Source organism: Bipolaris zeicola (assembly GCF_000523435.1).
Source record: "Bipolaris zeicola 26-R-13 unplaced genomic scaffold scaffold_107, whole genome shotgun sequence".
NCBI lineage: Eukaryota > Fungi > Ascomycota > Dothideomycetes > Pleosporales > Pleosporaceae > Bipolaris > Bipolaris zeicola.
The window spans coordinates 29,203-56,421 of NW_006912156.1; the positions used below are offsets into that span (position 1 = coordinate 29,203).

At 50.8% G+C, this 27,219-nt stretch overlaps 8 protein-coding genes across 8 annotated transcripts; 6 read left to right on the plus strand and 2 right to left on the minus strand.

Annotated features, from left to right (window-relative positions):
* Positions 1 to 8: 8 nt before the first annotated feature.
* COCCADRAFT_99805 (uncharacterized protein) lies at positions 9 to 2,478 on the minus strand (the record flags this gene model as incomplete). The annotated part of the gene is made up of 2 exons (XM_007715490.1): positions 9 to 2,174; positions 2,227 to 2,478. The coding sequence occupies 2 exons, from the start codon at positions 2,476 to 2,478 to the stop codon at positions 9 to 11; spliced, it is 2,418 nt and encodes an 805-aa protein (XP_007713680.1).
* Positions 2,479 to 2,704: 226 nt separating this feature from the next.
* COCCADRAFT_99809 (uncharacterized protein) lies at positions 2,705 to 3,522 on the plus strand (the record flags this gene model as incomplete). Its single annotated transcript, XM_007715491.1, has 5 exons — positions 2,705 to 2,891; positions 2,949 to 3,075; positions 3,132 to 3,173; positions 3,226 to 3,271; positions 3,325 to 3,522. The coding sequence occupies 5 exons, from the start codon at positions 2,705 to 2,707 to the stop codon at positions 3,520 to 3,522; spliced, it is 600 nt and encodes a 199-aa protein (XP_007713681.1).
* A 345-nt stretch (positions 3,523 to 3,867) lies between these two features.
* COCCADRAFT_27380 (uncharacterized protein) lies at positions 3,868 to 7,363 on the plus strand (the record flags this gene model as incomplete). Its single annotated transcript, XM_007715483.1, has 3 exons — positions 3,868 to 3,900; positions 3,953 to 4,021; positions 4,082 to 7,363. 3 exons carry the CDS (start codon positions 3,868 to 3,870, stop codon positions 7,361 to 7,363), a joined length of 3,384 nt encoding a protein of 1,127 aa, XP_007713673.1.
* Positions 7,364 to 9,397: 2,034 nt separating this feature from the next.
* COCCADRAFT_27381 (uncharacterized protein) lies at positions 9,398 to 11,867 on the plus strand (the record flags this gene model as incomplete). The annotated part of the gene is made up of 2 exons (XM_007715484.1): positions 9,398 to 11,464; positions 11,523 to 11,867. The coding sequence occupies 2 exons, from the start codon at positions 9,398 to 9,400 to the stop codon at positions 11,865 to 11,867; spliced, it is 2,412 nt and encodes an 803-aa protein (XP_007713674.1).
* Positions 11,868 to 13,869: 2,002 nt separating this feature from the next.
* COCCADRAFT_99791 (uncharacterized protein) lies at positions 13,870 to 14,343 on the plus strand (the record flags this gene model as incomplete). The annotated part of the gene is made up of 1 exon (XM_007715492.1): positions 13,870 to 14,343. The coding sequence occupies one exon, from the start codon at positions 13,870 to 13,872 to the stop codon at positions 14,341 to 14,343; it is 474 nt and encodes a 157-aa protein (XP_007713682.1).
* Positions 14,344 to 16,748: 2,405 nt separating this feature from the next.
* On the plus strand, positions 16,749 to 18,323 carry COCCADRAFT_37978 (uncharacterized protein; the record flags this gene model as incomplete). Its single annotated transcript, XM_007715493.1, has 1 exon — positions 16,749 to 18,323. The coding sequence occupies one exon, from the start codon at positions 16,749 to 16,751 to the stop codon at positions 18,321 to 18,323; it is 1,575 nt and encodes a 524-aa protein (XP_007713683.1).
* A 4,232-nt stretch (positions 18,324 to 22,555) lies between these two features.
* COCCADRAFT_6194 (uncharacterized protein) lies at positions 22,556 to 23,062 on the plus strand (the record flags this gene model as incomplete). Its single annotated transcript, XM_007715477.1, has 4 exons — positions 22,556 to 22,566; positions 22,633 to 22,687; positions 22,802 to 22,884; positions 22,978 to 23,062. 4 exons carry the CDS (start codon positions 22,556 to 22,558, stop codon positions 23,060 to 23,062), a joined length of 234 nt encoding a protein of 77 aa, XP_007713667.1.
* Positions 23,063 to 26,001: 2,939 nt separating this feature from the next.
* On the minus strand, positions 26,002 to 26,217 carry COCCADRAFT_99795 (uncharacterized protein; the record flags this gene model as incomplete). Its single annotated transcript, XM_007715494.1, has 1 exon — positions 26,002 to 26,217. One exon carries the CDS (start codon positions 26,215 to 26,217, stop codon positions 26,002 to 26,004), a length of 216 nt encoding a protein of 71 aa, XP_007713684.1.
* Positions 26,218 to 27,219: the final 1,002 nt, after the last annotated feature.

Here is a 27,219-nt window from a genome sequence, read left to right on the forward strand (position 1 = left end):
TACTTCATCTACTCCTCAGTACCCTCTCCACCCTTCCCATCCGAAATCTTCACCTTCCGAACCTTAGTCCACCCTTTAGAACCACTAGGCGCTCCCTGATCCGATTCCAACCCAACATAATACACCAATCTCGGCGTTCCCTTTCCAAGAGAAACAACGCTCTCGCCCTCATCCTTTGCTACATGCTTGCGCAACCTCATCTCCGCCTCAACTTGCGCACCTTCTGTCCCCACTTTCCTAAAGAACCTAGCAGCATCCGAATTACTGGTTCGCAACTCTCTAATCCTAATTGCTAAATCCTGGCCAGAAAGGAGTTTGGGATTTTCTTTGCGCAGACGGAGGATTTCGGGGGCGCCCTTGAGGGGCTCGCCGGCTTTGATGGCGGCGTCGAGGGCGAATTGGAGGTCGGATTCGTAGGACTCTGCAGAGTCCATCATTTCGTGGATCGTGACCCAGTTGCGGAAGCGGAGGTCGTCTAGCGGTATGCCGGTTGGGCTTAGGGCTGCACGGATGGGGGAGCCGTCTGCGGGCGGCGGGGGCGGAGGCTGGTGGGGGTCGGTTGTAAAGTTGTCGTAAATTTGCCGTAAGTCTTCTTCGGTGCCGAGAGAGGGGTACCCGGGGTCAATGTGCATATAGAAAGGGGTTGTGCGAAGATCGAGTGGTTGGCCGGACATTACGGCTGTTTCGATGTTGTTCATTTGGGTCTTGAGGAGTGAAAGTTCGGATTGCAGCTGCTCAAGAGTCATGGATTGGCTTGAGTCTAGGCTGGAAGATGGGGGTTCTGGTAGGTCGATTTGCTGAATAATGACACGTTCAATTCTCTCTGTAATAGCGTGTGGAAGCTTCAACAACTGGCCACGGAAGTAGTCTGCATGGTCGGCCCTTCGGCAAGCCTTTGTGAAAGTAATCCAGTCTTCAAAAGGTATTATCGTACTATTCTTTTCCGCAGTTGAGACGATTTTCTGCCAATATTCTTCGATCAAATCTTTGTTCTTAAGAAGGCCAGCAGATGTGACGACGCTGCGAGTTCCGATTGCCCCAAGTTCAAGACCGGCTGCTTGGATATCTTCCAGGGTAGTGCCGAGTAAGTTTGGTACGCGTAGCTTGCCAGATATCGAGATGAGAGCTTCAAACGGCTGAATTTGAGGAGGCATACCAGCCTGAATAAGGTTTGATACAATCTCGTGCGCAGTTACCACCAAGATGTTGCGCATTTCTGCTGCTTCTCCAATATAATCCTCACCAGCAGCAGGTTCAGGCAGTATTAGCTCAAAAGAGCGGAGAAATGAGCCAACATGGATACTTTGAAGCTGTCCACCAGCCTCCAAATAGCCATATATAGCGTTTGCAATGGCCCGGAGGAGCATCACGCTATCAGCCATGGAACGAGACGCACCCATAGCAGCGCGCAGTTTTGTGAGGAGAGCAGTAACGTGGGTTGGTCTCAGGCATATGCCAGCACGGCAAGCTAGCATAAATGCTGTATATGCCTCGTTGACCGGCCTCTCAGTCATGAATAGCTCAAAATAGCGCGGAGGGGTCTGGGTGGGGAAAATGCGCAGTGCAGTGTCCAAGGCCAGGTACGCCCTTTTCCAGTCGCGAGCCAGTATTCGTGCAGTGAGGATGCCTTGCAGCAGAATAGTGGGAATGCCGGCAATGGTAGTGAGTTGAGTCCTGTCGGGAACGACTGCGTCTGGTGACAGATGGTACTCTGCGAATGTACCAGGGAAGCGCTTCAGTCCATCGGCGTACAGTTCCTCCAAGTCTGGCAGTCTCATGATACCGCCATATGCCATGAGCTCAATAGCAGCACCGTAAGCGGCCTGCGACACATAGCGCTCGTCTTGCTGGACTAGCCATTGCCAGAGCGTATACCCCTCATCCCAGCGCGCACAGTCCTTATATATGCCGAAAAGGTGGACGAAGGCATAATGATGCGGCTGAAGAATGCCTCTTCGAATGTCGCCAACTACTTGCTGAACGAAGGGAAAGAGATCTGATCGCTTACTGGGAACATATTCGTTCCGTATGCGCACGTGCAGGGCTTGTGTAATACGGCGGGTGTCATAGCTGTCGAGGAGATTTGCTGCAATGAGTGCCGGATAGAGTTCCATGATCAACTCGACGTTGCGGGCTTCACAGGCATTCCGGAATTGGTTGACTAGGCGGGCAGTCTAAATAAAATCATCAATATGTGTGCCGGACCAAGAAATCGGTACGACTCACCTTTGCTTCAGCTTCGGTGGATGGTGGGTTCCTAGGCATTCGCTTTCCTTTTTCGGTCGTAATTTTTCGTGGGGTGCCTGTGGCTTGCTTCGCCGTCGCATACATCGCCCTCTGGAGGCGGGCAAAGTGCGGGCATGGTGAGGTTGTTGCGACGGCGGCGGCAGGGATTGCGGTACGCAGGAGACGAGGCGCAAGGAACGGCGCAGATGGGCAGACGAGAGACGCCAGCGACGTTCTCGATATTTTGTGCATGTCGGTTGAGTGGCAGTAGGACAATGTCGCGGACAGTGAATGTCGACGATGCGCCCGCCGACATGTCAAAAGTTCAGACTGCACGCTAAGCCCAGGGCCCACGACCTCCGTGATTGGCCGCTTCTCCGCAAGCAGACACCTATCTTACCAAAACCCCCCATCCACAAGCTACTACTTGTCCCCATTACTGCCCGACACGACCAAACACCCAGAAACCTCACCCAACATGTCGCGCCCTCTCTCCCTCTTCAGCGTCCAGGCGATTCTGGTGCTCGCAATCGACGATGGCTCCCGCATCTTGACAAAGTACTACTCCAACCCGCACCCACCGACCGGCCAACAGAGCGACTACCCCGGCCAGATTGCATACAAGACGGTTAAGGACCAAAAGGCTTTCGAGAAGGGACTTCTGGGTGTGTAGTACCTGCGAGGCCAATGCTGCGCCCATGTTGGTCTGACACCTATTATAGAGAAGACAGCAAAGCAGACGACCGACATTATACTATACGACCAGAAAGTCATTGTGTTCAAGATGGAGTCGGACGTAATGTTGTATGTAGTGGGAAGCGCCGATGAGAACGAGGTTCTGCTCTACAGGTACTGTCATGTCGAACGAGTGTGTAGGCGACTGGCCCAGTACTAATTCTGATCAGCGTTGTCCTCGCCCTGAGAGACTCGCTCAACATCCTCCTCAAGTACGTAGCCATAGGAAGGACTGGAATTGGGTAACCATTTAACACGTGGCAGGAACTCGGTTGACAAGCGCACTGTTATCGAAAACTACGACCTCGTGGTATGCATCCCTGTGCTTACACATCGCATCCCTCCTTTGGCTGACCACAATAGTCTCTCGCTATCGACGAATTGGTAGACGACGGCATCATCCTCGAGACCGACCCCGTCATTGTCGCCTCGCGCGTTAGCAAGCCCCCGGCGCAAGACATGACGTCGATGAAGAACATTGACCTTTCAGAACAAGGTTTCTTGAATGCGTGGGAGTTTGGCAAGAGGCAGCTTGCAGAGAGGATACGGCAGGGTCTATGAGCTTCTTTGGTTTGGGCATGGCGTTGCTGGAGTTGAGGATACAGTTGCCGCTTTGCGAATGCTATGAATCGTGACGTGCTGCATGATAGAGTGGGTAGCGCATTACGCCAGAAAAAAGGCCTAATCAAGACCGTATTCTGCTTCCACTGACGCCATAGGCAGGCCGCTGTGATACAAGTGTATGTACTGGTGTCGAGGATTCCCTTAGTAAGCGTTGGGCCAGGAACAAAGGTCCGTTTTGCATGACCCTTGCAATCGCGCTACTTGAGCACCTTCGTCATCGCCGCATCCCACCATCAATCCCCGAACCCCACTAACCACAGACTCTGCACACGACACACAACCATGAAGCAGAGATTCTCCAGCTTGGACGTCAAGGTGAGTTGTTGCGAGTTATACTACAAACAGCATTTACTAATTGACTCACAAGGTCATAGCCCATGAGCTTTCTGCCAAACTTACTTCTCTCAGAGTCACCAATGTTTACGATCTAAGCTCTGTATGTACCGCACATGTCGCAACCGGTGATATGCATATCCGCTTACTCCCGCATGCGTAGAGAATCTTTCTCATCAAGTTCCACAAACCCGACCACCGCGAACAGCTGCTCATCGACTCGGGCTTCCGCTGCCACCTCACGGAATATGCGCGTACTACGGCTGCGGCCCCTTCGGGCTTCGTCGCAAAACTGCGCAAGTACCTCAAGACAAGGCGTGTCACGTCAATTTCCCAAATAGGCACCGATCGTATTCTGGAGTTCCAGTTCTCCGATGGACTGTACCGGCTCTACTTAGAATTCTACGCCGGCGGAAACATCATCCTAACTGACGCCGACCTCAACGTGCTGTCGCTTCTGCGAAACGTGGATGAGGGAGAGGAACATGAGAAACTTAGGGTTGGCTTGAAATACAATCTTACCTTGCGCCAAAATTACGGGGGTGCTCCAGAGCTCACCAATGAGAGGGTGCGTCAAGCGCTACAGAAGGCGGTCGACAAACAGCAGGATCAGCCGGTTGCAGCAGGAAAGAAGGCAAAGAAGGCAGGAAAGGATTCTTTAAGAAAAGCCCTCGCTGTTTCTATCACAGAATGCCCTCCTTTACTGGTCGATCATGCGCTTCATGTTGCCAGCTACGACTCGTCCTTGAAACCGGAAGAGGTTCTTGCTGATGATGGGCTCGTGGAAAAGCTAGTCGAGGTGCTACGAGACGCAAGAAAAATCACAGATGAGATCACAAAGACCGACCAGATCAAGGGCTATATTCTCGCAAAGCCCAATCCATCAGCCTCAAAGCCCGAGGACGAGTCTACTGATAAAACGCGTCTTCTCTACGATGACTTTCATCCTTTCCGGCCACAGCAATTTGAGAACACCGACTATACTTTCCTGGAGTTTGATGGTTTCAACAAGGCAGTAGATGAGTTCTTTTCGTCAATAGAAGGGCAGAAACTTGAGTCGAAACTGACAGAACGTGAACAACAAGCCAAAAAGAAGCTAGAGAAAGCGCGCAAAGAACACGAGGATCGCATCGGTGGGCTACAGCAAGTGCAAGAATTGAACTTTCGCAAAGCAGAAGCAATTTTGGCAAATGTCCATCGCGTGACCGAAGCCACTGAAGCTGTAAATGGGTTGATCAGGCAAGGCATGGACTGGGTCGACATTGAGCGTTTGATTGAACGCGAACAAAACTCTGGTAACGCCGTGGCGCAATTGATCAGATTACCGCTCAAATTGCATGAGAATACGATCACCCTCCTTCTCAACGAAACAAATTGGGAAGAAGGTGGAGAAGAGGAAGACGAGGGCAACGAGACGAGCTCTGTGAGCGAGGATACTGACGACGAGGACGATCGCCCTAGAAAGACTTCTCTACCAAAACCAGTGGCTCGACCACAACTAGCTATCGACATTGATCTTGGTTTAAGCGCCTGGGCCAACTCTACCGAGTATTTCGACCAAAAGAAGACGGCTGCTGACAAAGAAGGCCGTACCCTTCAAGCATCTACAAAAGCGCTCAAAAGCCACGAGAAAAAGGTAGCTGAAGATTTAAAGAAGGGACTGAAGCAAGAGAAGGAAGTGCTGCGGCCGGTGCGCAAACAGCATTGGTTCGAAAAGTTCATCTACTTCATCTCGTCAGACGGCTACCTGGTTCTCGGAGGCAAGGATGCACAGCAGAACGAGATCATATACCGTCGTTTCCTGCGAAAGGGAGACATGTATGTACATGCAGACCTGAAAGGCGCCATGCCTATGATCATCAAGAACAAACCAGACACCCCGGATGCCCCTATTCCACCATCGACCTTATCGCAAGCCGGAAACCTTAGTATATGTACATCTGATGCATGGGACTCGAAGGCGGTCATGTCGGCATGGTGGGTCCGTAGTGATCAAGTCAGCAAAACTGGACAGACGGGGGAATTTCTCCCTGCCGGCATGTTCAATATCAAGGGAAAGAAAGAGTTTTTACCACCAGCTCAACTTGTGGTTGGACTTGCAGTCATGTTTGAAATCAGTGATTCAAGCAAGGCGAACCATCACAAGCATCGGGTGCAGGAGACTGCAGTTTCTGCTGCCGAAATGGCTGACGAGCCAGCGAACGAGTCCAAAGAAGCAGCAGCTGCGAAGACTGATGAGAGCGATGATGACGAGTTCCCGGACGCAAAGATTAATTCAGACTCTGATGACGATTTCCCAGATGCGAAGATGGAACACACTGAAGAGAGTGATGCCGAGTCCGAAGCTGCAGCTCCAAGGAGTAATCCTCTTCAATCATCCACAAGGAATGCTAAAGAAGACTCTGATGAGGACGAGCCTGTCGTTGGTAAAGGGGGTGCTGAGCATGCAAAACCTGGGGAAAATAATGGCGTGATTGCGAAGGAAGAACCACCTGAAGATGAAGGCTCAATAGCTGACACTGAGCCGATATCGAAGTCTACAGGACGCGGAAAACTATCTGCGAGAGAGCGCCGCCTAGCGAGGAAGGGTCAGCTTCAAGAGCTGCCTCAAGTGCCATCTGATGCAGTTTCTGCAGCTGATGGGGCTGATCAAGATGAAGGTGATTCCGCAGAGGGTGGTAGCGCTAAGGCACCTACAAAGGTGGATGGAACTGTTACATCGCAGATGAACAAGCAAAAGAATGCCCCCCTCCCACGTGGAAAACGTGCAAAGGCGAAAAAGCAGGCAGCGAAATATGCAGCGCAAGACGAGGAAGATCGTGAACTGGCCATGCGGCTTTTGGGTTCCAAGTCTGGCCAGCAAGCTGCGGAAGCCGCGGCACAGGAGAAGCGTCAGAAGGAAGAGCAAGCACAAGCCGACAAGCAACGCCGGCGCGAACAACATCTTCGTGCTCAAGCTGCGGGTAAGGCTGCCGAAGAGGCCCGTCTCCGTGCACTCGAAAATGCCGAAGATGATGACGAAGGCGACGAAGTCCTAAAAACAAATCTGCAAAATCTCGATGCATTCACTGGCCGCCCGTTACCGAATGACGAGCTGATCTCGGCAATCCCAGTCTGTGCTCCTTGGTCCGCCCTCTCGACTTACAAGTACAAGGCCAAAATGCAGCCTGGGTCCACGAAGCGCGGCAAAGCTGTTAAAGAGGTGCTGGCCATCTGGGATAATGCGGGTAAAGATGCCAAGATTGTTGATAAGAATAGTCAGGATGTCGAGCGCATCTGGCCCAAGGAAATTGACCTGATTCGTGGATGGAAGGAGACGGAGGTTGTGGGTGTGGTGCCTGTTAGTAAAGTGCGAGTGATGATTGCGGGAGGGAGGCGAGGGGCGGAGATTGCAAAGGGAAAGAAGAAGAGTGTGAAGGGTGGGAGGGGATCGAAGAAGAACTGAGTTGGGTTATGTAGGAAATGAAAAACCAGAGCAGTTGTTTTTTTGCATTGTGGAATTATAGAAAGAAGGGTATAGAGTCTTGGAGATGAAGTGGTATCTTCCAACAGCTTGGTGGTTAGGAATTGAATGTGGCTCAATTCTACTCAATGAACAAACTGATGATGTTGGCAGACGAGAAGCCAAAAATAGTCATACTTTGATCGACACAAACCGCCTCTGATCTTTTCCTTTTCCTCATCTAACCACCATGATAGACGGCACGTTAGACCAAGCTAGCCCTGAATAACCAACGCCCTCTAATTAAGCTTCCGTGCTTGTCTTCGATTAAGCTACAATCTAGATCTCCTTTCCCCCCTCCTCCCGTCCCTCACGCCACACTTTGTTCACGTGGCTTACTATATTCATTGTCGTGTTATAGGGAAGGGGTACATCCTTGTACATACCCGTGTGGAGGGCGTTTCGGGATACCGAGTAGTTTCAATGATGTGCATATGTGACATACGCATACGCAGGAGCATTGATAGTTAACTTTTTGGCTAGACGGTTTTGGGGGGCACGTGGCTTTAATGAAGGGTTACTAAGTTCGGGGGGATTTGGGGCCTTACGTGCGTAATGCTTGCGGGGGAAAAGGGAGCGGACTGGAATAGTGCGACTTCTATGATTTGGGGATTGCGTCATCGAGACGCAAGATGAGTTTTGGAAGTGTGTATGTATGTTTTCTCTAGGATTGACCTTGTTTGGGGGAGCGTTTGAGGTGGTGGACTTTTTTTCTTCTTTTTTAGATAAGACTTTTCTTCGTGCGTTGGGGATTTCTCGCATCACCGTACTTTGTTACGTTGAAGGATATGGGGATCCAGTAGCCAGACTCTTGGGATCACCATGAACTCCGATGACTACTGTTTTAGTTCGACTTGTGCGAGGTGCTCATTGGAAGAACCGGTTACAGCGTCGTATGGTTCTGGTTCCGACCGACGCTAGATAATAGTGATTGGCAGTATATGGTTTCTTAGTCGAGGGATTGCTCGACACACACAAGCTGTATACTCCCCCTTTCATGCACACGCGTAGTACGCCGTAGGACTTGTGGAATCCACGAGGCCGTGAATGGGTTGCATAGCCAACGGAAAATTGAGCATGAGTGGAGACGAGCATCTTATGCCTAAAAAAAGCTACAGGAGTAAGCTGACCCCTGCGAGCATCAAGTAAGCAGGGCATAAACTTTTGGCTTATTGCATGTGCAACTCTGGTGTTGTGAGAGGGGCCTCTCAATGCAGCGATTTCTGTAACCAAGACCTTGCTCCCATGGAGTATCCATGATACAGCAGATGATACGACAACAATTGAGCTGAAGGAGTAACAATGGAGATTGATAGTACGGATTAGTGTTGAGAAGTGAGCCAGGACCAGGAGCTTATTGACACGTGGGTCAGCGATCGTCACGGGGGGCCGTAACTGGGAAGCGAAGTGTTTGAGCTTTCTGGCAGTGGCAAGCGTCGTCTGAACGTGCGAAGCATCAACGAAGAAGAACGATTCGACAACGCGTGAGAGTGTAATATGGAGGATGCTGCGTAGGATGCGAAAAAGCAAGTATGTCATAGCCAGGTCTGGGCAAGTACAGCCCGCGGCGGTGCTGTGAGCAGGCGTCACACGAAAGCGGCGCCTTTGGCAATCTCCGACCGGCAGCAAGTCTGGAGAAGGCATGCGACCCACGACCCACGACCCACGACCGACCCACGACCCGGGCGGATAGCGACGCCCCTTTTCCCCAGTGTAAGTACCAAGCCAGGGTCTCGTCTGATGCAGTAGACTGGCGCAGACGTTTTTCTGTTTTCCAATTGCACTGCCGCGTTTTTCCCCTCCCACAGTACTGGAGCCGCTGCACCGCCCAAATCGCAATTCCGACATCCTCGCCGCTGCACATATTTTGGATATATTGTCGCAGGGGGTCGTATCGACCGCACCCCTTCATTTCGCTTTACCCGCCACTATTCTTGCCCGGGACAGATTCCATGACCAGGACCCGCGTCGCACATCATGAGCGATGAGGCCGTGAACCCCTCTGGCCACGCGGCAGTGGAGCCGTACGAGGCCTCGAATCCGCTTGCGCCTGTACTCTCGAACCCTCAAAGTACACTGTCAGCAAAAGGCACGGCGTCGCGCTCATGGCTGGCCAACGTCCGCCGACCGCGCACTTCGCCAGGACCCCGCGCATTTTCTTTGAAGCGCACGCCGCCACACGGAGACGATGATGATCGCAGAGATTCTGCCCTGGCCTCGTCCAGCGGCACCATCGTGAACGAACCGCCTTCACCAAGGAGTCTGCGCAGGACGCCAAGCCTGCCGGCAATTGTAATTCACGACGAGCGCTCATCCAGGACAGGACATGCACACGACGAAGACGACGACGCTGCTTTTTCCCGGCTCGAATGCATCATCCCTACCGGCGGCTTTGACGACATTTCCTCGGACGCGCTGATATCTTTTTCGAAGCGGGGCAGCATGATGTTGGGTGGCAAAAGGGCAAACAGGAAGAGTAGGCAGATGGATTTGCTTGTGGAAGGCGCGGCCACACCGAGTGCGCCACTGCGACAGGAAGAGGAAGTGGTGAAGGAGGAGGAAGAGGTGAAGGAGGAGCAGGCGGAATCACAAGAGCAAACACAGCGAGCGTCACAAGAGCAACCGCAATCCACCTCCACCCAGATGCAGCAGGAGTCCCCGCACCCCCCACCCCCCACTGCGAGACTCCTCTCCCCACGAGCAACCTCTCGTGTCTCCGGCAGATCACGATCCATAAGCCACCGTGTTCTTTCCGCGGATGAGATGACGTTGTCGCGCAAGGTGCGCTGCATGTACATGCACGGAAACGAGAGCGCCGTCAACTGGGATGCGCCAGAGGAAGACAGCAGGAGCATTCAAAATAGTTATCGTGGTAACAGCAGTGTCAACAACACGGCCATGGAGGTCATCGAGGACGATAGTTCCCTTATGAGCTCGAGGCGCGGTAGCGTCATTGTCAAAGAGCCCACTGAGGCTGCTGGTGGGCTGGAGGATTGGGCTGATCTCGAGGGTGGCGAGGTTGATCGATATGGCTTCATTATTCCCAAGAGGTCGAGGTCAAAATCAAACAGTGAAGGCATAGACGGCCCCGACGAACCGCACATGCAACGAGTCACCACCACGCTGCAGCTACTATCTGAAGAGCCCAGGCGTCGCCGATTAGGCCGGAGTGTCTCACGCGCGCCTTCCACCAAGTCTGGCGGTCCTCGAGCCGGCTCGCTCAAACGACGGTTTTCCGGCAGGTCTTCCAGGCCCGCTAGATCTATCTTCTCTGGAAAGACATCGGACTCCCATACGACTTTCAAGCCTTTGCGCCATGCTGCAAATAAACTACCTCACAACCGCGACCGCCGATTGAGAGACGAAGCAAGCGATATGCTTAAACTACCACCAGGCTTGGCTGAGGTTGCCGAACAGAAGGAGGGCGGTAGGACTGCCCGAGCTATGAAGGCAAAGGAAATCGAGCGGAACGAAAAATGGCGCAAGATGGCAAAGGTTGTCAAATCAGGTGCAGACAAGGGCGGCATGCTCTTCGAATTCGAGACCAAAGACCCCAAAGTTATATCTCGCACGTGGAAAGGTATTCCCGATCGCTGGAGAGCGACTGCATGGTACTCCTTCCTGGCTGCAAGCGCCAATGCGGATGCCGACAGTCCAACTGAGGAGGAGCTTATTGTCAATTTTTATGAGCTTCAAGAAGAAGGCTCCGCCGACGACGTCCAGATCGATGTTGATGTGCCACGTACCATCAACAGGCACATCATGTTTCGACGCCGATATCGTGGTGGACAACGATTACTTTTCCGTGTGCTTCACGCAATGTCATTGTATTTGCCTGAAACGGGTTATGTTCAAGGTATGGCCTCGTTGGCGGCCACGCTTCTATGCTATTATGAAGAAGACCGAGCATTCGTGATGCTCGTCCGATTGTGGCAGCTTCGGGGCATGGAGAGGCTCTATGAGGCAGGGTTTGAAGGCCTCATGGAGGCTCTTGAAGATTTTGAGCTCAACTGGCTGCGCGGAGGTGACATTGCGCAGAAGCTGGTAAGTCCAAACCCACAACACAGCATCATGGCATATCAGCTGACATAACATTTCACAGACAGACTTGGGCATCACATCAACCGCATACGGCACGCGATGGTACCTCACTTTATTCAATTACTCGTTACCGTTTCCAGCACAACTCCGGGTTTGGGACGTATTCATGCTGTTGGGTGACAAGTCCCACGCTACTACACCAGGATCCAAGTTCAGCGCAGATATGGATGTCTTGCATGCTACATCGGCTGCGCTCATCGATGCAACACGAGAAATCCTGCTTGATTCCGACTTTGAGAATGCCATGAAGGTCTTGACATCATGGATCCCGATTAAAGACGAGGATCTGCTGATGCGGGTAGCCAAGGCAGAATACAAGATGAGGAAGAAACGAGCCAATGCCTGACGTAGGCGGTTCCAAGGACATTGCGACGGAAGCGCCCACTTCAGGCTTTGCGGGCGCATTGCGATTTGAAGGGTGATGGTGCACCGAAGATAGAAACGCTTCCTGTTGAACCCTCACCCACGCCCTTCCATGGCCTTTTCCAGAAGCTACGGGGTCGATCTCTTGGGATCGGTGGCGCGCAAATCTCAACGTGGCTGGCACGTTTTACGTTTTCCAAGGTTTTGCAACACAAGATACCTTTTGCTTTTTTAGTGGGATGCCGCCCACTTTAGCCGCGACACATCACTTCCTGTTTACCCTTTGGGCGTCTTTTAGCGGTGCCGCCCGAACGACGCTGCCACTCCACTGGTATCAAGGATGGCTCAGTTGCCCACCGTCGGGTCACGGTCTGGACATGGATGATTCTGGGAGAACGTTTTCCCAGGCCTTACCCTTTTGAGAGGGGGGCTTTGGTGTTTGGCGCACGGCTGCGATGATTACTGATCAAGATACCTCTTGTGTTTTTCTTTTTTGTTCCTTCTTTTCCAGGTCTGTTTACGCATCCCTATCAATATACCAGAGACGGCGTTCTTTCTGCAAACGGCATAGGGAAAGCATTGCATTTTTTGCATATATTCATGTATACCCAATATAATCTAGGCTCTGCAGGTAGCCAAATAATACATAACTAGTTGATTACGCTATGCAAGCTGAACATGGAGATGCTGGTGAAAAGCGACTAATTGGTAATGATTATGGAAGGCAATATTTCTTGATTGAGAGCGAACGGGGGTTGGTGGCTTTATTGATAACTGGCGTATTAAACATTGTCGACACATGGATCGGGAGATTATCCGATAGGAAGAAGGGCAATAAGAGGACTGAAGCTGTTTGGGCTGAGTGTTTGGAGTAATTGCTTGGCTCAGGAGAGTAGAGTTTTGAGCTAGAGATGAGAGGGGCAGTACCTCCGGGAACGCTGCCAGGGGAGGCGGATCGAAGCGAGTACGCGAGAACGTGTGTGAGCGTAGTGTTTGGCTAATGAGGCATATCAAAGGGGGTGGTTGAGGGAAGGGGATTGATACGAGCGGCAATTGGAGAGGGTGGTGTACATAGCAGATGCGCCAACGAGCGAGGGTTTGCGAGGGGGGTGTCAAGCCACAAAGAGTAAAAGTTGCGGGCTGGGTGGTGGTGGCATGGCGGGTGGAAGATGAGGCAATACTTACTATTACATGGCCGTACGTAGACTTTACTCCAACTCCAACAACCTTTCGACACGCCGTCGAGGCATGTGCAACCGGAGCGGCAGAGTGTTGGGAATGCGGTGCCGGCAACAATGACGACAGGCGACGGGGAATGGTGGAAAGCTGCCCAAATAGGCAATCAGGGATGCTCAGGTTGACTTGGGTGGCAAACTGCCGCTAGCACTTTCCCGATGAACTCCTTCGCCTCCCCACTGCCTGCGCCCAACTTTGCCTCCCCAACCACCGTTTTCCGATCCCAACTACGTGGCCGCGTCGACGACGAGCATCAATGTATCGGCTACTCCGAGCACAAACTGGCAGAAGCTGCGCCTCGCTTTCATTCATGGGTACCAGAGCCGGTCAAGATGCAACTTCAGAGCACGCCGACGCTGATCTGTGGTCTGATTTTCTCAAAGGTGAAGCAAAGATCAGCGCTCCTTGGCTCAATTTAGAAGCGAACCAGGTAGACGCGGATGAGGGGGGGAGGGGGGTGCAACAGCCGTCCCGCAGCTGCACTACGTCCCTTGCTAGGTGAGGTGAGGATAGGGAAGGCCAAGCGACAGCCAGCGGTGCAAGAGTAGCAGCTTCGGAGCCTATGCGGCGAAAGACTAGCCGGCCCGTGTAAGCTCCTTCACATCTGGATACGCTAATCGATCTGACTGGGGTGGCCAGCGAGACGGTTCTCAGATGCGGGAGACGAATGATCGACGTCTGAGTTGCAGCTTACGTGCACTGCACAGCATCTATTTCCCCCGTTGTCCGCCTCACCCTGCCTGTTACCCATGGATGCCGTAGCAGCAGCGGCAGCTTTTCGCGGCATCCCCTGTTTCCGACCCCCGATGCCTTGGGCGGCGGCTTGCTACAGAGTACGAGTAGTGTACACACTACATTCTCCTTCTTGCTCAAACAAAACAAAACAACATGCGACTGCAAGCCTATTGTTTGCTCACGCCTCATGGCCTGATTGGCACTCATGTCGCAGCATCAGCAGCAGCAGCAACATCAATCGCCTTTCGGGTTGCCCTGTCGGCAGATGTGGTCGTCTTTCTTTATCGGTGAATTGCCCCCCCCTCCTTCGAGGCTTTCAAAGTCGTCTTCAAGCACATCGATACACGTCACACATACGGGCTCGGTACGAGACAGCTGTCAGAGCTATGACTGCCATCTTCCGCCCCGCGGTTCTACCGGATCCTTGCCGTGCACTCTTTGAAACCCTCCCTTTGGCCGGGCTCACACGTGGGTGTGTAGATACTTAGACACAGACAGGTCGTCATCTAGGATGATTTACTGAAAACAGCTCTACTCTACTCATATGGTAGCGTCCTGGTCGAGAAATTGTCGACTCAATCTAGACTACAGAGACTGCTCTCCACTGTCATTTCTGCTTACGCAGTACAGTCACGAGCAATTTCGCCATGGTGTCCCCATTTCGACTGTTATGATGATAATCACCAGGGCAGATTGCGGGTGATTGGTTGGGAGACTAGCCAGCCGTCGCCGGAAATCATACTCAAAGATCCTTCGTACAGATCCGGTGCGCCGCGAGTTTCACGTAGATCCGCTGCATGGCCCGAATAAGCATAGTCTCAGCGCCGACGCGGAAATTTACGTCTCGAGGCGATCGTTCGAGCTGGTGCCAGGCGCCCGGGCATTGCGCAACGCCGCATCTGTTGACCCGTCCCTTTGTCCATCGTGGCTTGCAAGCTGTCATCTGCGACCTTATTACGTGCTATAGTGGGAACTCGCCGTCAGTGCTGCTGGCGTTCCGCTATTCCAAGTAGTCAACTCCACCTACCGGAACGGAGGGGCGCGCACGATCAAAAGATCCCCATTTTTGCTTCATCCACCCAAGTCCAGCTCCAGGTAGGTGTACATTTCGACACCCTACCCTAGATCCTGGATCGCGTGTCGGAGCGCATGGTCACCATCCTTATCGATTGGGCCATAATGATTGTCGGGCTTTGTCGATCCGGAGGGGTCACCCCAAGACTGACAGGTTCAGGCCGGCGCCTTTTTTCGTACCACTTTTGTCTGTGCTAGTCATCAAACTGTGCTCAGCCGTTAACGCTACGACGGTATCTGTATACTTGTTCGGGCATTACACTAAGCTCGGAACGGGTGCTGCAGCTGGGCCACAGGATACTATGCTTCCACCAATTCCAAGGTTTCGTGCTCATGCACGGAGGCTCTTTTGAACACGAAGCCCTCATTTTACGCTTCCCCTTCGGGTTATTATCTGGCTGAAGACGTGACGACGGAGATGACCCTTCATTTCCTCATCATGCCATGTGGGCAGCCTTGGAAGGAGCCAGGCCACAGCAACCTCTGCAGCGGTAATCTTGCGCTCGCTTCCTCCCGGACGTTGACCCTGCTGGTTGGTGTTAGCGCACGGCTCAGACTGCAAAGGCCGCGCCAGTCAGTCCACATCACAATCCTTGAGCCGCGGCGCCCACAGATGCATGTGCCATGAAGGAAGTAGCGATGGACGTGTTCCAGAGCAGAGTGGCACGCCAAACTACCTAATTCGTACGGTATGCGATTTCAAGTGGGCGCGACGTCAAACAAATCGAAGCCCAACACCCGACAAAAAGAATAGAACCGCTCTGCACAAAAGCCAGATTTAGGGCATTCCCGGTACCACGTATACATAGGTCTGCTATGTCGCAACTTTTCAGGGCTCACGTCCTGTCGTACATAGCGCAAAGCAGAGACACGTCGTGTGCATGTGTATGTGTGTACGTAGAGGGAACCATGTATCGTATCGCCCTTATACTACCTTGCCATGGACGAGACCAGGGTAAAAGAATGGGGCCAGAGTCACGGTAGCCGCTATGCCAGGCCGGTGTGTCTAGCGAGAGTCGGATGTACGAGTACATAATGTCCAACTACCACTGCCTAGTGCTGAGCTGAGTATGTGGTATGCTTGGCTGGCAGCGGGACATGTTCCTGCGGCGAATTCCAGCGCCACATGTGGGAACCACTACCAGAGTTTGCATCAAAATGGAGGCCTTTTTCAGGCGTGTTGCATGGTGGGACTAAAAGTACGCGCACTGCAGTTCCAGCAACAGTGCATTCGCTGACAACCATTTCTTTCCATGCATATCCTTGCTAAGTCCCCTACCCTCCATCACCTGCAGAACGCCACACATCGGCTTTCCTTGACGTACGGCGTGCCGTTTCTCTGTGCTGCTCTCAAGCCTCTGGCGCCGTCATTGCCGTCGGTTGGCCCGACTCCAGTCGGTCCTCTTCCCTTCTTGCACGCCATTCCCCACCGCTGCGCACTTTCCTTCGTCTGTCTCTAATCTGGACCGGATCGACCGCGCCAGCCCACGCGACCATTTACGGGGGGGGCTTGATCTTCTTTGCATCGAGCTTTGCCCGTTACCCTCCCTTCTCTTTCCCTGTGGCCCTGTCATAATCACGAATCAGATCGAGGCTCCCGGACCAGGGGACATATTAAGCCTAGGCTCTGAGGCAACGGCTACTGATCTCATCTTGGGTCATGTGGACAGTGCTTCTAGTGAACATGCTCCTGGCGAAATAAGTATGTACACCATTCCTTCTCCTTCCGGAACTTAAAATTTCTGGCGCCACCCAAAGCGACTCATTTCAATGCCGGACTGCTCTCACCATATCCTCCGCATCGGCTCCACCTTCCTTCATGTTGCTCACACTCTCTAATCCAGTCAAGCCCGACTTCGACTTCAAACCTCATGCATACTCTGCAGCCTTTTCATCTTCTACAGCTACTCGATACTCTGACAAGCCCCACGGCGGGTCGCCTCTCTCACAGTCCGCCAATTCTTCTCACACGATGAGCACGCCTCACAGGGGATTGCCCCCTCCCTCGGCAATGACCCTGCCAGATCCGGCGAGAGGACCTCCACCAATATCTTCCTCACTGGGCCAATTACCTCCGGCTCCTTCTCAGTGGCAAGGCGCCGAAGATGGAATGAAAAACTGGTTGGCGACCAAAGCTGAAGAGGAGAGACGCAAGCAAGAGGAGGAGAAGACAAGACAGGAAACTTTACGGCTTGAGCAACGAAAGGTTGAACAGTCAATGCTTCGAGAATCTATGCAAGGCGGAGTACCGCCTCATCTAGTGCCTATAATATTCGCCGGCATTGGCGGAGGCAGTCTTGCAAACATCAGTGCTGAATGGATACAACAGTACACTTCACAAATTCAAGCTGCCCATCAACAAGCACAGGTTCAGGCGCAACCACAACTTTCTCCAGATCTCCGACGAGACCCAAGGATGATCGGACAACCACAGTCGACAGCGTATGCTGGCCAAGTGCAAGCCGCACAAGCGATAGTTCCCCCAACGGCAGTTCTACCTGGCCAGCCACTGCCTACGCAAAATCAACAAGCACCTCTCTCGAATCCAGTATATACTGGAGGACAACTCTCACCACGCGCAAGGGCTGCACAAGCCGGTCTCGGTGGCCCCCCTACATCAGCACCACGATCCTTACCACAGTCACAACTTCCACGGTTGACGACTAACGAAATGACTATACAACAGCCTCCTGCAACGCCAGCTGGAGTGCAACAATTACAACAAACACAGACGCAACAGCAGGACCAATCATCCCCCTCAATATATTTCCACCACTGGGTTCCCCCATCCTCGTCTTCACAAGAAAAGAGTTCGAGTGGAAATCCGCCAGCTACGCCTTCAGGTAAATACAAAACTTCGCCTGTTCACCAGTCACGGCAACGTGCAGCGTCGCATGCGTCTGACCTAGAGTACACCAGCTCCCCAAAAAAGCGCAAGGCTCAAGGCCCACATCAACCAGCACCACATCCTACATCGGCGCCAGGGTCTAACGCATCACCTTCTTTCTCGCACAAATCGTCGTCTTCGACATCGACACCAGGTCGGCGAGGCCACGCTCGAAACCGATCTGATGCATCCACGCGGGCGCCGGACGGCCCCAGCGGTTCGCTGAGTCGTAGAGGCACTATCTCCGGCCTTGCACACGAGACGATCGTGCGGCAAGGCGACATGGCAGAAGAAGCAAGAGACACAGATGGCAAAGCACACCCCAATGCAGACCAGGTGTACACAGCCCCGTCTCAAAGAAATGAGCAATCAGGACACAGTCAGCCAAGCTACGCGCCAGCATCTACGGCTGTTCAACCTGAAACCCAAAAATACGGGACACAGCAACAACAACATTGGGATCGCGGATATATGCAATCACCCAAACGGGAGGCTGGAGACCATTAGATTGGGAAATGGTTTCAGCAGCATTGCCATTTGAATCCGGATTGGTTACTATAAGGAATCTGTATCGGCCCTTCGAGAAGCACACCACCCTGGTCGCAAAGCGTTCATGGGGAATACGAGAGCGAGGGAAAGAACAGGAATCTGCGTCGCATTAATGATAATCACACCAGATCCGCTGCAGGGATGTTTGGCGCAAGGCTTTTTTTCCTTTCTCAGTCTCTTGCCAAGTTGGTATCATTTGCTAGCGAAATGAGGTCGACTCCACAGACTCTCAGAATCCGGGTTTTCCTTTCATCTCGAAATCTTAGTGCACGGGCCCTGACCCCCACCAAGGAACGACTTATCCCAGCTACTGTGAAATTGCGTTGCAATATCGTTCCCACAGCTACCAAGATTCGTCGCAATTTTACTCCAGAAAATTCTAGATGACTGGGGGATTCGCGAATCCGAGGTAGATACCGAAGACGTGGTAGTTCGTCTGTTTCGAGCATCGCTCCGATCCCGCAGGGCGCTCTGATCTGATTTTCTTTTTTGCCAATCGCATGCTGGTAATAACTGGCGTTTTATCGCAACGCATCAATACCGGTCAGGCCTTGGTATCACCCTTCAACAAGCATGCGATGCAACGGCAAAAAGCTCAATTGCCGGGCGGCGGATCTGTTGGCCATGAGACGGGTTGAGCCACGCAGCATTTCTGCACGTTCGCCTCCCCGCCTCCCGACTGTGCACTTCTTCTCTCAAAGGGAAAAAAATATGGGCCCCTGTCAGCGGTTGCTGCGCCTCGAGTCTTGTTTTTATGCCAGCTTACGACCCCGCATATCGCGGAGCATGCGACCGTATGCTTTGTGTCTACTAGGAAATGGACGAAATCAAATGTATACGTAAAAACGGACTGCTCTATGTGTCAGCCCTTGTTTATCTCGAATTTCTTTTATTAGTTGGACTCTGTTTTTTTCTCAAGATATTCCCCCGCGTTACTCAGCTTACTACATACTACTTCATCAGTCTGGTAGGCAGTAGCTCACGTGTATTCGGGATTCAACTACTACACATGGAATTTATGCGTACGGCGTTTTTCTCGGTCGCGCGTCAAATACAATTGGGTCATAGCCGTCAAACGCCGACCTTTGGCTTCCCCCCCAAAAAAGACGTCGTCATCTTTTCCTGTTTGGGCATCATCAATCTTACGATTTTATCGCGCTTCCATTGCACTGCGGTCGGCTCCGGAGTAACATCCCTGTATTATAACATCTTGCCCTTCCATGTTCTCTCTGTCTTCTCACATTCCTATCCCGCACCCTCGGCTGGTGGCTTGTGGGGTCAAGCCTACCCTGTCCTGGTGCTGGTGCTGTTGCACGTTTTGAACTGGGGCCTCCATTAGCTCTAGTTTTGGCAGGCGATTTGGACGAAACATACGATTCTAAAGCACATTTCTTGCCCTCGTATCGGGACTTGTTTTACATCCCGGTTCCTGGTTTTTCTCAGATTCACTCTTGAATGGCGGCATCTTTCTATCTCTGACACCCGTCAGTTTTCCTTAGTCTTATCGGGTGCACGAACATGTTGCACCACACTGACGGGAATGAGCAAATTCGGTCGGCGCAATTTATCCGTCTGCTTTGTACACAGTACATTGCGAGCATTGTCAACTATGTGGTATGCGGAATATATCACTCATCAGCATTCCTCAACTGTCATTTCCCCTGTTCTTTCATATATTGTTATGGGGCAGTTCGCATCGAGGCAACAACAACGCCAGCACCAACGGCAATGGAGACATGTGGTCAAAGCAAGTTGGTTTTATCCCATGTTCGACATTGTGCAAGCAGCCTTGTCAAACCCTCCTTGTCTCGACCAAACCTCCATTTCTCCCTTTTTTTTATTCCCGCCTCGCTATCACTCAGATTGTTCACATATACCCACCCTGGACCCTTGTTAGAATCAATTTCTTCCTAGATAGGCAAGCCTATGCATGACGACCCTTTTCTGTTCGCTTTTATTTTATTCTTTTTCCGGTTTAACGTTGAGGGCTATACCGGCTTGCCCCCTTCGCTATATCCATCTCTCTTTCTCTTTCTCTTCCGGATCTTTTTTTTTCGTTTTTGGCACTTGACCTAGTTTGTTGTTGGGGCCAACGCAAGAAAATATATGTGGGGCTATCAACTCGGAGGTTTTTCTACTTTGGTTCCCTGTATAGTTGTGCATATGCTTGATTACTTCTTTTTTTGACGTCCTTTATTCTCTTTTTATGCCTATTGCTTTTGTTCATTCTCTGCTTGCTTGCATGTCATGGATTAGTGGAGGTGGTAAGGGAGAGAGAGGGCAAGGGAGGGCAGAGTTTGAGCATTTTAGTGCAAGGGAGAGAGGAGGCACCTTGATTGGGTGACAGGCAGACAGCTTGGCTGTATGTGGCGACACTGGCTTGATAGACACCTTCCAATGGTACAAACTCTTTTAGACTCGGATGGATTCGCATCCGAGTCATTTTCATGACTACCATGTGTTACAATGAACATGCCCTGTTGACCGGAGAAAGAAGAAACTGAAAATCAGCAGATGTGAGAGAGATCAGCGCTTTAGCTTGTAACTTGGGTACCAAGGATCACTAGAGTTTGGTACGCAAGACTCCCCCACTCCTCCCCCTTCCCCCGCGTCCTAAACCTGTGTGATGGACGACGGCTATTGCCTTGAAATCTAGCAGCATCGTTATCGTCCTTTTTCTTTATTTTTTCTCTCTTTCCCTTTCTTCCTCTCTTTTTCCTGATGGAGTAACAGCCATACTATTTGGAAACCAAACTACTTTACCGCTTTCTTGGCCTCGTACGATGCCTTTAATCTCCAATCGAAGCCTAGTAAAAACTGAACCGCCCGCCACCGCCGTCGCTGTCTGTTGCCCCCTCCCTCCTTCACCGGTAATAAACAAAGTGACAGATATATGGGCGTTGACGTAGCCGAGACATGTCTGTGTTTATTACCAGGGTCGATTTCTCTTTCTCTTTGTGTCTTGGCTTCTTACTTGCGATGCGGTGAAGGAGTTATTGGGTACATTGACGGTTTTGGACCTAGTAAGTTGTGTGTCTTCAAGCGTGTATAATGGGGGTGGAGGCTTGAACACTGCATGCTTGCTGCATTGATTGGATTACATGGGGAAGCGGTGAATACGGAAATAGTAATCATTGTGTTTTACTTTTCTCCGCCGTTTTTGCTTTTCCCGGTGCTCAGATGGACTGGGGCATCAAGGGATGGGATGGGGGGCGGTGAGGGGTTCATGTGTAGCGAGATGGTGGAGAAGTGTGCTTGCGTCTACCTGCGTCTGCGTTTGCGTCTTGCCCTTTGCCAAGGGTAGGGGATGGGACAGAGACTAGGTGCGCTTTTACGGTGTCCGATATGCGATCGTGAGAGATGGGTGGATCTGGTGGTTGCGCTGTGCAGAGCTGAAACGTAAGGGAGTGGGGGATAAGCTGACTAGATTGGTATAGTAAGGGGGGGCGAATATGTGGAAGGAAGACTTGGAGATGTTGCTGTCGTTGGATTACAGGGTTGGAGTGGAGTAGCTGATTTGGAATATAGGGCTTCCGTTGTTTGCTTTTTTTCTATCTTGCATACTATGGGCGGCAACATCTCTTGGCAGGGAGGCCAAGGGATGGTCCGAATGATCATCAAGCAGGAAGGAGATATTGAGTAATCATGATTGTCAGAATAGACATATTGGGTAAGCTGAAGGAAGGGTTAGAGAAAGTCATGTGAATCTGATAGTCGCTAGTCATGGGTCAAGTTTTATGAGAACATACTTGGTTTACCAGAATTCAAGTGAACAAGTACCACACTATACATTAACAGTGTCTATCTATATGCCTGTATCCATGTTGGAGATCTGTATACACGCTACACGTTGTGTCCCTGCATCACACATGTTGTCGTACCCCTCTGCGTTGGGCTAGGTCCCACCACCAGCCACATCTCTGCCCCGCCTCGTGGCGCATTCGACCCCACCATCAGTGGTCCGTGATGCGGTAGGTGCAGCCTGACAGTTTGGCGTCACCGCAAACAACACTCACTTACGCTGCTGCCTGTAGCATCTCCACTTACCGATTCTCACCCCGACTGCGAAACCTATCCTCTATTCCGGGACCTTTGTAACGCGAATCCTCCAAAGCGCAAAGACTGGCAAACGTTGCTGCACATATAGACATCAACGTCATTGAGGCGCGCGGTAACGACGGACAGACAAGATGCAGATCAAGTAGGTTATGGGCGTAGTGACAAATGAAGCATGGGCGGGAATAAGCAGGACTGACATAAGCGGCAGAGTACGAACACTTACCGGCAAGGAGATTGAGCTCGACATCGAGGCCGACTACAAGGTACGCAATCCGTCGACCGACCTGCGCTGCGGCGAAACAATACCTATGTTGGAATGCCGGCACGAAGAGGTTGGAAACAGGTTGCAAGGAAAAAGAAGCTGACGGAAAGAATAGGTTTCGAGGATAAAGGAGCGTGTTGAAGAGAAGGAGGGTATTCCACCTGCCCAACAGCGTCTGATTTATGGCGGAAAGCAGATGTATGTTTCAGCACTTCCTTCCTCGTGAATTTGATACCTATTTCCTCGCCGGAAATTTTTGTTTGAATAGATGAAGCTAACACAACATTGTAGGAGCGACGACAAGACAGCAGCAGACTACCAGCTCGAGGGTGGTGCGACATTGCACTTGGTGCTTGCACTTCGTGGTGGATACTAAGTTCTCTTGGTCGACGATCGTGCATCTGCATTTCTGGTCTACCTGATTCATTTATCCTAGCCAAGGAGATGCTAAGATGTTACTTTGGAATTGATATGGCATGTTTGCTCTGCGTCATGGACATCGTCTGAATGATTCCTGGCGTGCATGGACGGGATCTTCAGTTGGCACTTTTAGGCGGAGGAATCAAGCCATGTGCGAGCAGGTAGTGCCGGGAATGCGAGAAATGTGCATTGTCTAGTTATTAGTGGCTAGGAAGGCAAGCAGATGCAGGCGTGGGTTATGATAGGGGTGACTTCCCTTTTTTTTGCATTGGTAAAGAGAATAGAAAACTGATTGAACTGGGCATTACGAATTTGTTTGAAGTCTTGTTTTCTACTTTGAAGTGGCATGGACTTTGTTCCTCAAATGAATGTTCGAATGACGAGAAGTGGAATTGTTAAGCTTGTCCTGCGTTTGTTACTCGAATGCTTCACATATGTTCTACGTCTAGCGTATCAACTTAGTCTTTCTCAGCAAAAAAAACAACAACCGCGATCAGCTTAGTAGCTTTCTCGCATGCGCTTAGGGTTGGACTCGCGGTTTTCTTATTCATTTCTCAACCCTGAGATTTGTTTCCATTTAAACAAGATACTGCCTAGGTCACTTCACTCCCTTTCTAGACCCCTTATGCATACCGATATTGTTACGACCAGTCCATTGGCACTCCAGACATCCCTTTTCTCTCTCTCTCTTTTCATTCCTGATATACAACCATGCAAAGAAACAAAATGTCAAACTATCGCCGCCCTCTCAATTTAACACAAACCCTAGAAAAATGGACAGGAGCGTTACCCATAGACCCATCCCACCATCTCTACTTACTAATAGTACTTTTATCCTAGAAATCCTTTGTCACTTACACCTCGACCTTAGCCTTTTTTTTTTCTTTAAAAACCCTAACTCCAACTCACTAGATTTTCTCATCTTTTACTTCTTTCACGTGCTGCAATTTTAGACCACCAATCGCACATGTCGTTGTGCAAATACACTAGTAACATAGGTTGCAGACGTATTTCAGTATCGTAGCGTAGTAGCACGTAAATACGTCGTGGATATAACTTGGGTTTTCCCCTTGCGCGTAGCAAAAACTTGTCTACAATCAATCTAGATTGCAATCTGATTCAATGTAGATTACCAATCCAACCCCAATTTGGAGAGGTCCAGGCTGAATTAAGATTGATTGTTAACAACTATCCAGGACGAATACTCCACTTTTCTCCCGTGGACTCAATACCCGCGATTAGAGTTTTGGGCTGTTATCTTATCTCGCTTGATCTGGATTGCACCTTGTTCTTGTGGGAATTAACAAGGTATCTTGAAGTATACAAATGAGAAAGTATATGTACATCGGTGTCGCGTAGGAGCGATTCTGGCGTATGCAGGGTGCGTTGTAGTTGGAAAAATATTCGTGCCAAGGACGTAACAGTACGGATATGCATGACCATACTATTCCCACTCCAAGGATGTGGTGGATTCACATATCCAACATCCCCCCCCCCTCTTTTTTTTTTTCAATACCGCTAAAACTCAATCTATCACATTAACCCAACTTTCTTCTCTTTTTTTTACCAACATAGTCGTGGGGTTGAGCCCATTTCACGCGGGAGATAGCGTACACAGAGAGAAAGAGAGAGCGCGTGGGAAGGTTATCCAGGCGGGAAAGTGTGAATGACATTTTAGCTCAATCTCCCCCCATCCAATAAGGCACCAGTAGTGACGTACTTACCCCCTTCCAAAAGAAGGAGAGGCTGGGGCTGGATCATGGCTGAATTTTGTGGCTTGGATTGGGTTTGAAAGTTCAAGGCTGGGGCTGAGCGAGGAAGGAGCGTGCGTGGGGGTGATGATGTAGTTGATTGTTGAGGCTAGACTAAACGCCCTGATATTTCAGAAAAAAATGTCGCGTGCGTGTGTGTGTGTGTGTTTGTGTTTGGGGGGGGGAGGGGGAGCGCCTAAAAGGACAGTCACATTCGTATGTGTATGTATGTGTGTGCGCTGCGTTAAGACAAGCTAAAGATTGTGAGTATGTGGGAAAGTTTAATTCTAGACACTAACTACCTAACTACGTCATAACCCAAGAAATATAAGAGATTTTAGCGTGTGTATAAATTATTATTGTGCACGAGCGTGTTTGGATCGGAGAGAGAGAGAGGGCTTTTGTTTGGAATTAATGAGGTGAAGAATTTATTGCTTATACAGTAATGTAACTCTCTGTGTAAGTATATTGCGACTTTGAGTTTTTGCGACGACTGGGTAAATGATGACATGGATAAGGCTTATTATCCATCAACTCGAAACATGGGCTGCTTGGTAAAACAAAGTAGAAGAAAAAGGAAGAAAGAAAAGAAGACGGGAGCAGTCACGAAGGAACTGGCAATATCGCGTACGTCTTGGGAACGCACTCGGAAAAAAAAGATATGTTGTGAACAAGATATAAAGTTTTTTTCTGGTTTAGAGAATAAAACATGTTGATATACAAAAAAAGCCCCTATGTGTGAACTGCCAAAGATATATCCCGAAAAAAAAACATATCCCAACCCGTCCTCCCTTCTCATTTGCCCTTTGAGATATTTTGTTCCATTCCCTTTTACGATAGTAAGAACGCCAAAAGGACAAAAAAAGGAGAGAATGTGGTTGATCGTCCTTTACTCAAGGAAAAATCAAAGTATCAATCGTCCTGTCCCATTCCCACCGAGAACCCCTTCCAGAGTGTCCCAAATCCGAACATCGTAATAGAAAACAAACACGCTAAATGAGCAAAGAAGAAAAGTATGTCAAAGAAAAAGAGGACATGAACAAAAGGGTAAGTTAAGAATATTCAAAAAGAAAAGGAAAAGGAAAAGAATCAACAATTGGTGAAAGAAAAGGGTATTTTGTGTTGTTTGTTTTGTTTTTCGATTTTAGTTTGTGCTTCCTCTTCGGCTTTCGGTGGGCGTGCTGGGGAAGCTAAAGTCGACTGGAGATGGGGGCGGGGCCGGGGTCTCGTTGAAACCCGAGGCGCGCGAGAGGTTGGCCGAGGCCTTGAAGGCGGCGCTGACGTCGTGGCCCAGGGTTGAGTTTGTGAAGATGGAGAGGCGCTTGCGGGGGTTGAAGGCGGTGCTTGATGAGGAGAGCATTTTGGCGGTGGTGTGTGTGTATGTGTGTGTGTGTATGTGTGTGTGTGTGTGTGTGGATGTGGTGTGGGTGTGTTGATGGGTTAAGAAGTAGTAATAGTAGGATGCGTTGTTTGGTAAAGACCCAGGATATGGTAATAGGTGGGAGTTTTGTAGTATTTTTGTTGCGATGAGGTGATTCAAGCTAGGGTTGACGTGTATGTGTGGGAAGGTGGCCAAAGTTATTTATATAGCAATGAGCCGTGTTGCTTTTGTGTGACGGCAAGGCTGAAGGGCCGGGATTGAATACGATGCGGGATTGGAAATCTAAAAAGGGGATGAGTCAGACGCTAATTGCCAAGGTGATTGCCAAAGGCTCGGGATGCGACACAGGGCTGAGATACGGTGGATGCGTTGGCGTGGAGGCGGATGCAGGGTTACACTCACGTTCTTGTTTGGATAGGTGGAAGCGAGGGTTATGTATTGGCAGCTAAGTATGGGGGTTGGCCAGGGGGTAGATTGTCCAACACAAGCGAGGGCGTCAATGGGATGACGTGTGTGTGTGTGTGTGTGTGTGTGTGTGTGTGAGTTTGTGTAAGGGAGAGGGAGTGAGATACGAGTCAGATAGTCAAGGGGGGGGAATGATTTGGCAGGACTGTGTAGTAGTAGTAGTGTAGAGATTGGCAATGACCGCGTGGAAGGGGGCGCTTCTCTTATACACAAGGCAAGGAGCAAAGTTCCGATAGGATTCACCGCTCAAGGGGACATTGGTCTGACTCGCATGACTAGTTGGGATTGCAGGGCCCTTTGGGACGGCAAGGACGCTTTGAGCTAAAAGCAAAAAAAAGGTCAGGACAAGAGTGTATCAGGACGTGAATCAAAGGGCGCTGGCAGCAGGCGGGGAAACGGATGGGTCGCGACAGGTAGCAAAGTCCAGGCCATGCCCTGACGGTGATCATGGCTGCAGGATTCGAGGCGAGGGCACAGGAGGTCCACCAGCCAAGATTGCTGTACCAGGAAAGTTTG